The 12,762-nt window shown below is 37.2% G+C and overlaps 1 protein-coding gene across 1 annotated transcript; it reads right to left on the reverse strand.

The window, feature by feature from the left end:
• Positions 1-5,920: 5,920 nt before the first annotated feature.
• On the reverse strand, positions 5,921-6,616 carry LOC126689970 (uncharacterized). Its single transcript, XM_050385119.1, has one exon. It carries the CDS (start codon positions 6,614-6,616, stop codon positions 5,921-5,923), a length of 696 nt encoding a protein of 231 aa, XP_050241076.1.
• Positions 6,617-12,762: the final 6,146 nt, after the last annotated feature.

Here is a 12,762-nt window from a genome sequence, read left to right on the forward strand (position 1 = left end):
GTTGACAGCAAAGGATATACCATGATGACAAGCAAGGGCCTCCACCTCTGGTATAGATTGAGGGAGAGGGACATGAACTGACATGGCTCCCAAGATGTCACCTCGACTATCTCTGATAACCACTCCTAGACCAACAATGTTGCTCGACTTGAAAACAGCACCGTCAAAATTAGCTTTGTAGTATTGGGGATCAGGCGGACACCAACGATTTGTGGAGGATGTCCTAATAGGCAAAGGGACTGGGTCTTGAGCATTGATGAAGTCTTGAAGCACACCACTAGCCAAGGAAGGTAGCAGCTGCAGTGGTTGAATCGGTTTGCTCAGGCGCAGCAAGTTTTGTCTGTTCCTAAATAGCCACGCTATGAGAGCAAAATTTTTAGCTCTGTAATCATCATGTACCTGCAAAAACTTAGAGATAAGGTTAGTAAAATCCAGGTGATGCAGGCTGAGACCCGCTAGATAGGCTAAATCAAAGATTTAACCTAATGATAGGATGAATAGTTTAGGGGTGCCACTAAACTGGAGGTAGCAGATGTCACTCAACGCTACTAATTGCGAATGTCACTCAATGCGACCAAGTCACACACTTGATTGTTCGGAGGAATCACTCAAATCCAAAGTAAGAACACTTGCAAATGATTTTCTTAATAGAAACTTTCTGCCTTCTTCTGATTTCTTATTGATAATTATAGGTGAATACATTGCAAGCGAAAATAATAAAGATGACAACTTCCAATACAGATGATGACTCCCTAGACAGACTTTACATCACCCTATGATCAGATTTATTAGGTTGGAACAACTACCAACAAGACTCATGATTAACTTTGATTGAATAATAAAAATAAATAAAAGACAACTAGATTGATAAAAGAAAATGACACATGTTGCCTATGTGGCTGCCACATAAGTTACCACTATGCTCTTGCATCATTCTCCCCTTCTTGAAAAGAACTTGTCCTTGAGTTTGAATTCAGATCCTACCAATCCAATGGAACTGTTATTGGTGGAAGTGCCCACCCCCTCTACTGCAATCTCCAGGATCAGATCACATCTTCATTGTTGGATTGCGAAGGGCAACTTTCTATAAGGCAGATAGACTCTTGAGGCAATTTCAATATGAGCAAGGAATGCCCGGTGGAAAAAGAAGAAGACCTTTCACTCCTGTGGACACAAATCCCACTTCTATAAGGAACATGCCGTTGGGCTTGGAGATGGCTAACCGAGTGGACCAGTCTTTTGTCAAGGTTCACTTTCATAGGATGACTACAGGATACTCTAACTGGCTGGTGGACAAGATTGTTGACAAGGAAGCTAAGATGATTGCTATGAGAAAGCAGTTTCTTAGAGATAACGGGGAAAGACATGATGAAGACAACTATGAATTCAAAAGAAGGGAGGAAGGTAACAAAGTAACTAGCATAGAAGAAATCAATTATCAACCACAAGAGAAAAGATTGAAGACAAAGTGACCTTATTTTTGGCTTTGAACATGTTTATTTTAAAGTTGATGTAAAAACTCTTATGTTTAGGAATTATTTAGGATTTGCAGGTTAAGGGTTCTGTTTAAGGTGTAGGCTTTTAGGGTTGTTGTTGTTGTTTTTTTTATTTTATTTTTTATTTTTTATGGTTTGGTTTAAGGTTTGAGTTCTTGAGTTTGGTTTGGTTGCAAGTTTGATTTAGGGTTTTGTGTAATGACATGATTTAATGGAATGGTTGAATTTTTTGGTTAATGGGTAGGTGGTGGTTTTGGGAAATTGTGACCGGACCAATGCATGATTGCCTACATACTCCCTTTGTAGAAGGATCAGGTCATCATGTAGTTGATTGATTTTTTATTTGCCTTCATTTTTGCCTAGGCCGCCCTTTCGGGTTTTCAGACTAGCAGGCTCTCTCACTTTTTTTTTTTTTTTTTTACTCTCCTTTTGCATAGATTGCTCTTTTGGGTTATCAACCTACCTTTTTTGTTGTTGCTGTTTTTTTTTTTTTTTTTTTTTTTTTGGGAACAAGCCTAGGAAGGGAAATAACATTATTTACAACCACTTCAGATGCGGTGCTTTTAGACTACTACCTCAGACGTGGTACTTCTTCAATTGATCCATATTGGTTGGCTCAGTGAAAGGGTTTGCATCTAAATCCATCAACCTTATGACTCCCCCAAAGTATATCTGCTTGATAATGTATGGGCCTACCTAATTTTGCTTGAACTTCCCGTTTGCATCCTGAATCGGGGCTTAGATTTCTTTCAACACTAAATCCCCCAACTTCAAATCTCTGGCTCTTACTTTCTTGTCAAAAACTTTCCTAAGCCTTCTTTGGTAACCTTGAATATGATACAAGGCCTTAAGTCTCTTTTCATCCAGCATGTATAACTAGTCATATTTGCTTTGCAACCAATCTACTTTAGGGATTTCACTTTCCAATACTGTCCTTAGTAAACGGACACCTATTTCAATGGGAAGGACTGCTTCATCCCATACACCAATGAATAAGGAATGGCTCTTGTGGAAGATCGAATTGATGTTCTGTACCCCTAGAGTGCATAGGGAAATTTTAGGTGCCAGTCCTTGTTGTTCTTTGTGCTCTTCTTTAAGATTTGCCCTATATTTTTATTAGCAGCCTCAACTGCTCCATTAGTCTGAGGACGATAAGGTGAAGACTTGTGATGTTGAATGTTGAATTATCGTAGCAGCTTCTTTGTTTCTCCCTTGAAATGCTGCCCATTGTCTAAGATAATTTCATGTGGTACTCTATATCTGAAGATGATATTGGTCTGAATGAATTGAGCAACTTTCTTTGAATTCAGAACCTTGTATGAGGCAGCTTCTACCCATTTAGTGAAGTAATCAATGGCTATAAGTATGAATTCATGGCCATTGGATGCTGTTGGGTGAATTTTCCCAATAATGTCTATCCCCCATGAAGAGAATGGCTAGGGTGATGTCATGGTATGTAGTGGCATGGGTGGCATGTGCTTCAGATCTCCATGAACTTGGCATTGATGGCATTTTCGAACATGAGCCGCATAATCGGCTTCCATAGTAGTCTAGTAATAGCCTTGTCTCATTATCTTCCTTGACAACATGTGTGCATTCATATGTGGCCCATAACTTGCTTCCTTAGCGGTTACATAAAGGAGATCAATCTCATCATATGATCTTCTGTAAAGCCTTTCACCACAAATAATGTAATTAGTAGACAACCTCCGAATGGTTAATTGGTCATTCTTGTCTGCAAACTTCGGGTATATGCTGTCCTTTAGGTATTGTAGGATGTCTAAATACCGTTCACCTTCTCCATTTTTTTCCTCATCCTCTTCTATTGTCATGCAATATGTTGGTTCTTCTTTTTGTTCCACCACTATTGATTTGGCTTCATCTTCTTTTGGCCCATCCATCATGGATGCCATGGTTGCTAAAGCATCTACAATCTGATTTCGCATTCTTGGTACATATTGATATTGGATCTTGCTGAATTTTAAGGCCCACTTCTAAAGACATTCATGATAAGCATCAGCCTTTCTTCTTTGATCTTCTATTTATTTTGAATTTGGGATATCATCAACGCTGGGTCACCATACACCTCCAACTCTTTCACCCCTCGGCCTAGGGCTGCTCATAACACCATGATGCAAACTTCATATTCAGTAGCACTATTGGTGGTAGGAAAGTTGAGTCTGCCAGAAAATGGGATATGTGTCCCTTTTGGAGAAATTAAAAGAACTCCAATGCCACTTCCATTTTGATTTGTTGCTCTGTCAAAGTACATCTTCCATGATTTTACTTCAATCCCCATGATGTCTTCATTCGAAAAGTCCACTTGAATTTTTTCAGCTTCTTCAAGTGAACAGTGGGCTAAGTGATTAGCAATCGCTCTCCTCTTCACAGATTTCGAAGTCACATATTTAATGTCAAATTCTGACAAAAGCAAAACCCATTTAGCAGTCTTCCCATCTTGCATAGGCTTTTCCATTAAGTACTTCAAAGGATCCATTCTTGCAATCAACAAAACCTTGTAGGCAAGCATATAATGTTTAAGTTTGCAGGTTGCCTATACAAGTGCTACACAGGTCTTCTCAAGTGGCGAATACTTCTCTTCATAAGGCAACATCTTCTTACTGATGCAGTAGATTGCATTCTCCTTTCTAGTCTCTTCTAAGTATTGAGCAAGTAAAGCTCCCATTGTTGTATTTGTAGTGGTGAGATACAACAACAATGGCTTTTCGGGTACCCGTGGGACAAGTTTTGGTGGCTTCATCAAATAATTCTTGATCTTTTCAAAGGCTTCTTGGCATTGTTCATTCCACACTGTAGGAACTTCCTTCTTCAGTAGTTGGAAGATTGGTTCACATGTCATGGTGAGTTGAGCTATGAACCTGCAGATGTACTGTATCCTCCCCAGAAATTCTCGGATCTCCTTCTCAGTTCTTGGAGGCTTCATCTCTACAATTGCCTTGATTTTGTTAGGATCAACTTCCCCTTTGGCTTACCATAAACCCTAACAGCTTTCCGGATGTAACTCCAAAAGTGCATTTCTTTGGATTCAACCGTAACTTGTAGAACCAGATTCTCTCAAAGAACTTCCTCAAAGCCGGTATATGCCCTTCATGGTCATTGGACCTCACTATCATATCATCAACATAAGCTTCTACTTCTTTGTGGATCAAATCATGTAGTAAAGTAGTGGTTGCACATTGGTAAGTAGCACTAACATTTTTAAGGCCAAATGGCATGACCTTGTAGAAATATGTCCCCCATGGTGTAGTAAAAGAGGTTTTCTCCATATCTTCTGGAGCCATCGTTATTTGATTGTACCTTGAAAATTCGTCCATAAACGATAGCAAAGCATGACCTGCTGTATTGTCAACTAGGACGTCAATGTAAGGCAAAGGAAAGTTGTCTTTTGGGTTGGCCTTATTTAGATCTCAAAAATCTACACACATTCTGACCTTCCCATTCTTCTTTGGCACCAGAACCACATTAGCTAACCATTCTGGATAGTTGACTACTCTCAGGAATCCTGCATTGTACTGTTTCTCAACTTCTTCCTTGATCTTGAGAGTCCATTTTGGCTTCATTCTTCTTAATTTCTGCTTGACTGGCTTCATGGTTGGATCTATTGGAATGCAATGCTGTACTATATCTGTATCAATCCTAAGCATGTCTTCATATGACCATGCAAAGATCTCTTTGAATTCTGTCAGGAGTGCCACTAATGCATCTTTCTCAGAAGTGGTTAAGGTAGAAGTGGTTAAGGTATTGCCCACTTGTATCATTTTAGGTTCATCATCGGTTCCCAGGTTAATGGATTGAGTTTCTTCTTTTATGGGTTCTAGGTGTCCTTGTTTTAATTCCTTATTATTAAGAGTTTCTTTACCAATTTCAAAAATAAAAACATTCAAAGCCAACAAATAAGTAGAATCAGAAATTGTATTATAAGGAAAAGAGTTCTTAACAGGCTCAATAGACCTAACTAAATCAGACTCAACTGGAAAACTATCACAAACAGACTTAACAGGAATATAAATACTAGCAGAAATAGACTCAATAGGGATAGAAACAATGTTCTTGGTAAGGGTGACTGGCTTGACGGTCTTGATCTTCTTGGCAAGAGTGACTGACTTGACGGTCTTGATCTTTTTCATGGAGTCCTCCATGGGCTGGGCAACTCCCTCCTATGCCCAGTTCTTCAACTCAGTTGTGGCTTCAACGATGGCAGGTGGCTCCCAGTAAGTTCCTTCTTCCTTCAGCATCAGTATTACGAGATCTTCATCCATATAATTAGTGGCTTCATCATCAATTTCCATATTTGTGGGCTTGTTGGTTACAAAAGCATCTAGGCGCTCTATGCTATCCATCCATTTATCAAACAAATCATGCTTCCCTTTGTTGTCCAAGTAGGTGTGTTGAGGGAGATGTTCTTACTCGCCTCCTTCCATCCTCTCATTATCACCTCTAGCATTCTCAAGTGTCATGATTCTGAGATTGTGGACCATCAGTTTTTGGTCTAGAGCAACCAACCTAGCATCTATATCATCCTCTTCTTTAGTATGTGGGGTCAATGAGCCAAGTTCGGAATCATAATACGACCCAAATTTTGGAATCTCTCTTCCATGCTTGTCATATTGAGGACTAGACCTTGAGCTAACATCAGTGATACAACTCCAATTTGAGGGACGCTTGTAGGGGTAACCATCATAGTCCACATCATTGGCTTGTCCATTCTCCTCTCTTGCATTTTCCAATACATTTATTAGCCTGTATTGGTCACTATTAGTGTCACTCCACTTGTTAGCTCTGGCATCATCTTCAATATCTTCATTGTAGTAGTCCACATCATCGTCATATTCTTCATAGAAAAGATCTACGTCTTCATCTTCTCTATCATTAAGGGATTCACCCCAATCATTGCCACCATATTGGCTATCATAGTCTTCACTATTGTTGCTCTCACTGTCGGTGCTATTGTCATCATCATCATGTCCACTGTCACTGCTACTACTATCACTCTTGTCATCACTTCCATCCTCATCATCACAAGGGGCTGCTCCCCCTTCCTCATCTTCATCATTGGCTCGTAGCCAGGAATTTTCACATGGGGGGGCCAGATTATACATTCATATGTTAGCCGTTATTTTATAAATATATTATATATATATATATATCAAATAAAAATTTTTAATATTTCTAAACTAAAATGAATATATAAAAATTATTTATTTTGCTATAAAGATGTACAAAATATTTTAATGAAGAATTTAGCATCTCCCATCAAAGTTATGCTTAAAAATGATCTTTCATTGAATAAAATCATCCATTATCATGCATCTCCTTAATCTTTAATAAAATGGTTAAAAATTAATCTAGAAAAAATCATATAGTTTTATGTTAATTAGTAATCCCTCTAATGTATGGCTTTCACTTCCTATATTTAATTACTCCTTTAAGCACAATAATAAAAAAAAAAAATCTTTAGTATTAATCAATCTTAACAAACAATTGAAAATTTAAGCAGATAAAATATATATTTTTAATACTATGTATAGCATACGTATTTACTAAAATCATTATAAATAACTTGAGAAGATTCTACTGTGAAAGGGAAATTTTAAAAAAAAATATATCTTCTCTTTGCAACAAACCCAAATTATGAACAAATCACTATTGGAACAACTTATTTGGCACCAAAATTCAACCCAAAAGAAAACAAATCAATTTTGAAAAAAAAAATGATATATATGATGATGATGAGAGAAAATTATGTCCAATTTAAAAGAAAACAAATTATGATGATGATGAAGAGAAGTAAAGCATGAAGTTTAAAGATTAAAAAGAAGAAGAAGAAGAAAAAAAAGAAACTCACTAAAGCCCAATACACGTTTTCAATGAGTTTCTTTTCTTTGCCCCTCATGATCATGGGTTTTCAGAGGACTTTTAGTGTGTTGCTACATGGGCTATTAAGAAGAAAAACAAAAACAGTTTGTGTTGCATAGTGCACGTTTTCATACTTGCACAAATAGGTTAGACAAAAGTTAAAAAGTAAAAAACCTAAGTGACATTTAGGTGACATTTACTGAATTTTAGATCCGTATTCGATCGAATATTTGGGTTGGATCCGACATTTTGGGTAATCGGTTGTCCGGATCGGAGTCATCGATTTGACGGGTCTGGGTCTCAAATTGGGCTGGACTTTTTGCCATAGTTAAAATTACGGTAATTTCATTTTTTTTGGGCCTTTTTAGCCCAAATTACACGGTTTGGCAGTTTGCTAAACCCCATTGATTTCAGTTTTTTTTGAATTCCCTATATATTTCAAATTGGGCCTCTTTTTACTTAATTTATTTTAAAATAGGGCTTCAAGCTTAACTACACTAGACCTATTGGGCCTTCAATCAAGACATATCAAAAAGGCCCAAAAAAGGCCTATTCTTTTCATCACCTGTGATCAACACAACACACCAAAAAACCTTTCTTTTTCTTTTCTTTTAATCACCTGTGATCTGAAACAAGAAGCACCTATCAATCTAAATACATAATCTTTCCCACATTAACCACAAAAAATAAACACAACAAATAATATGTAATCTGTTAAACAACACAATAAGCACCTAGGCAGTAAGGCAGTAAGCTGCTCAACACCTATAAAACTTGCCAACCACAACAAATAATATTTCCAGCAACAAATAAATCACAATAGATAATACTATACTGCAATATTCCAATTAATGGATATATATACTTAGTAACATAGAGGCAATTATTGCAAGTTTTTTGGGCAGTAACCCATAAGGCAGAAAGCTTGCTAGTTATACATTGTTCCAAGCAATATAATTAGTTACAACAATGAAATACCATAGGTATTTCCAAAAAATAGCTTTTCCAAAGCATTGAATGACTACTCTATAGTTTATAAGTCTATAACTAATAGAAAAGAAAACCTATGAACTAAGATTTCTTTTCTATAAGCATTGACAGTTGAGTATTGTTACAAGTTAGAAAAGCGATATGTCCAAAACAGCTTCCAAAATATTCCCAAAACGCTGCCTTATTTACAAAATAAATTACAATCCTCCTACTATAGACAAAAAAATATTCAACAAACAATACATTAGTACCAAATACAAGACAAACTAGTAAGGAAACCAAGTTTATAATAGTAGGGGGCTAAAGGCAATATCATACCAAGTCAGCAATTAATCATCAATGCTAATTAAGGGTCGTTTGCCTGAAGTGGAATCCTTGCTTGAGCTGGTATTTGCTGTTGCACTTGCGGTTAGTTGTTGATTTAAAATTAGAAAAGAATAGGAAATAAACACAATAGATTAAATTTTGCTTGAATACATGAGACATTCAATAAAATTGATAGACTAAGTTTCAGAATTTAAACATATTTCCTAAGTCAAGTAACTCCTCCTCTAATGCCTCTACATCATCCCTTGACTGGCGATGAGAAACTGGAACTGTGGCTTGAAGCCAATTTTGTGAACATACAAGGTTTTGAACCATGAGAGGAGATAGTGAACTTCGAAATGGATCAACAATTCGACCTCCAGTGCTAAATGCTGACTCAGATGCAACAGTGGAAACTGGTACAGCCAGCACATCCTTAGCAACTTTAGACAACACTTGGTTACAATTGTCCCTCCACCACTCCAATATCTCAAAATTCACTTCCTTTCTACCATCATAGTTTTCAGCCAAATACTTCTCAAGCTCATTACTACAACCTACAGATTGCTCAACTTGCAAAAAATGTTCATATCGCGAGTGAACCATCATTTATGGATCACTAGCATCACTTTCCAATTCTGTCCTCTCACTCCCACTTTATTCTTGCACATTTGGTGAATGAATAGAAGTGTAAAAATTATACAACTTATACAAAAGGTCTTTCACCTTATCAACCATCACTTTTGCAACTGCATTCCCATAAATTTTAGAAAAAGAAAACTTCAAAAACCTCAATTTTTTTCGTGGATCAAGAACCATAGCCACATACAAAAGAGGATTAATTTTCTCCCCTTCCCCCCAATACTTCTCAAATTTAGTTTGCATGTTTGTGGCTGTGCTTTTCAAAAGAGTGTTTTGGGATTTAACTAAATTGGAAATACTCTCCTGAATAACAAAGATCTCATCACAGAAGGCATTTGAAGTAACGTACAAAGAACCAGAAAATTTCTTTGTAGCATTATAAAAAAGCCTTAAGAAAGTCACAAATGCCTTACAATTTTGGAAGTCAGTCATACACGGAGACCCCAAGCCACCACTATCTTCCTTGGTCCTAAAGTATGACGAATAACCATCATCTTCAAAATTCATTCGAAGGAACACTTTCTCAAAATTTTCAGCAGTTTCTAACATGATATAGGTCGAGTTCCACCTAGTAGGTACATCTAGACTAAGAAGACTCTTGGACTCCATACCTAACCTCTCCATAAAACTCCTAAAAGTTTGACTTCTATTGGGTGAGGACTTCACATACCTCACAGCTTCACGCACCTTAGCAACATATGCATCTATCTCTTTCAAACCCTCCCCCACAATGAGATTTAGGATATGGGCACAACACCTCATGTGCATGTACTCATTTCCTAAAACTGTCCCATTCCAATCTTTAGTCACCCTTTGTAAAAATTTGATTGTTGTTAAATTTGAGCTAGCATTATCTACTGTCAAGGTGAATATCCTATCAATACCCCACTCACGCAATGACATCTCAATCTTTCTACCTATAGTCTCCCCCTTGTGGTCTTCAACTTGACAAAAATTTAAAATTCTCTTATGCAATTTCCAAGCATTATCAATAAAGTGACATGTGAGACACATATAATTTAAATTTTGAATAGAAGTCCATGTGTTCGTAGTGAGACACACCTTACAACCCTTCAAGGATTTCCTTAGCTTCTCTCTCTCACTATTATAAATGCCAATCACATCTCTAGCCACAGTTTGACGAGATGGGATATCCTTTAATCAAATCTTAGGTTGTAAGGTAGTTACATGTTTCTTAAACCCATACCCCTCGACATACCTAAAAGGCAACTCATCAATTATAATCATTTCGACCAATGCCTTTCTAGAAGCCTCAACAGAAAAGGATGTTGACACAAGGTAGAATCCGTCTTCTCCATCGTTTTTGGCTTCAAAAGCTAATGTTTTTTGCCCTTTAACTAGATCTTCTCTATTAGGGTTCTTGGGACATATTGGCACATGAGCTAACAAATTACTAGTACCACAACTCTTACTATTAGCATTATATGATTTTTGACAATAATTACAAATGGTCTTAGTTTTACTAGTATCACCCTCACCTATCTTTACTTTTTCAAAGTGACCCCAAACAATGGAATTTTTTCCTACCACTACAAGTACCACTAACAGGAGCTGTCATACTCACTTGGCATGGTGGAATTGGGGGCAACTCAGAAGCAGCAGCTGCTTTAGCTTGGGTAGCAGCAGAATCTTCAACTTGGGTGGGAATAGCACCATCATCTTTTGTAGCAGCTGGTGTTTGGACAGAGGGTTCATTATTGGGGGTTTCCATGACCTAAAAAAACAAAGATACGTATTAGCAAACTAGAGTAACATGTATAATTCATAGCTTTAATAATAAGGTAAAGAAAGATCACAGATCGCATATCTCTTCTTAGCAAGATCACAGATCACTCAATGAAGTAAATTAATTATGGACATGCAAGATCACAGATAACAATCTTCTCATATAATCAACTTCCAGGTGTTAAATGTGTTATAAGCAAAGCAAGGTAAACTAAAACTTCCATAAGATGCTATAACAAAAAATGTTAAATAAACCTTGTCTCATTTGGGCAATAGAGAACATACAAAGCTACAAACTAATAGAAAAGCAAAATCAAAAGCATCTGCAAGCCACATTAATGCAACTCTCATGAATTACATTCAATAGTTTCCCTTTCAACAATCTTCTATTCATCATTTTAATTACTCTACCCCTTTTTGTAAAAAGAAACATCAAATAATCACCACAATCACTACACATTATTATTTTTTTTTTTTACTAAACACAAAGGAAAGCAAAAACCATACCTTAAAAAAAACCGTGGGTGTATGGGTTTCAAACTTGAGGGTAGATAATGATACTTGGAGTCAACTTTCAATCCTGTATAAAATTAAAACAGGATCAAAATTGATTAAAGAAAAGAACAAAGAATAAAAGTAAAATAGTTAGGGTTTCTAAGTTTTTTTTAGTTAGGGTTTCATAGTATGAATCTTTGGGTTTATTTGATTTTAACATTTGATTTCCATAACAAATGAAACCAACGAGACTAACAAAAAAGAAAGATGAGAAACGAAGAAAAATTACCTTACTGACTTAGTGAAGAGTACATAATGGCGGGGTGAGGACTAAACACCAGCAGTAGCTATGGAGAGAGGAGTGGACAGCGGCGGCAGCCCTAGGCATTGGAGGCAGAGAGGGGAGTGGGTAACGGCATTAGAGGAGGCTAGGGTTTGTACTTTGGATTTGGAGAAATGGTTTAGACTTTATAGAGTGTGAGATTGTGAGAGTTTGAGAGAGCCAAGTAAAGAACTGAGAGTCTGAGACTGAAGAAGTGAAGATTGAAGAGGTGAGGAAGAGTGAAAAGGGGAGGAAGAGGCGTGAATGGGAAGCCATGAGTCCATGACTTGAACTCTGTCTCTGAAGTGAAAATTGAAGAGTGAAGAGACTCGTGAGAGGAAGTGAGAGATATCAGATCTTTCCTATTTAATTCTCACCGTTAGATTGGCTCTTCATCTTGGATTATAATCGTTGATTTAGAATGGGTTATTGTGCCATTGTAACCGGTCATATTGTGGTCAATTTTACTCTCATCAACACCATTAATTTTAAATTTTAATTTAAGATGAATGCCTGATATTCATGTTAGGATGGTGTGTGAGAAAAAGTTGCTTTGAGTCTCGGGTTGGCATTGCTGGGCATGGGCTATTCCTAGCATGTGATGTCAAATCCTATACAGTATTTTTTTTAATAAATAATTGGTCGGTTTGGGTTTTTCGGGTGAAATATTTTGAAACCCGAATCTGACCGAATTATTCGGGTTTTTCACTTGCCAGCTTGTGACCGACAGTAGAATGGATTTAGAGCCACCCGTGGACCTTCGGTTCGGGCGGATTTGGGCAGGCGAGTCGGTTGATCGGGGTCATTGGACACCCCTAGCTGCAATCAAGTAGTATTTCGAACCCTGGCACCATTGTCCTTGTCACAAGATCAAATCTTGGTTCAGGG

This window comes from Quercus robur, chromosome 6 (genome assembly GCF_932294415.1).
Source record: "Quercus robur chromosome 6, dhQueRobu3.1, whole genome shotgun sequence".
In the NCBI taxonomy this organism is placed as follows: domain Eukaryota; kingdom Viridiplantae; phylum Streptophyta; class Magnoliopsida; order Fagales; family Fagaceae; genus Quercus; species Quercus robur.

Coding starts and splice junctions, on each gene's coding strand:
- LOC126689970 (XM_050385119.1), bottom strand. CDS start 6,616: ATGTATAATCTGGCCCCCCCATGTGAAAATTCCTGGCTACGAGCCAAT.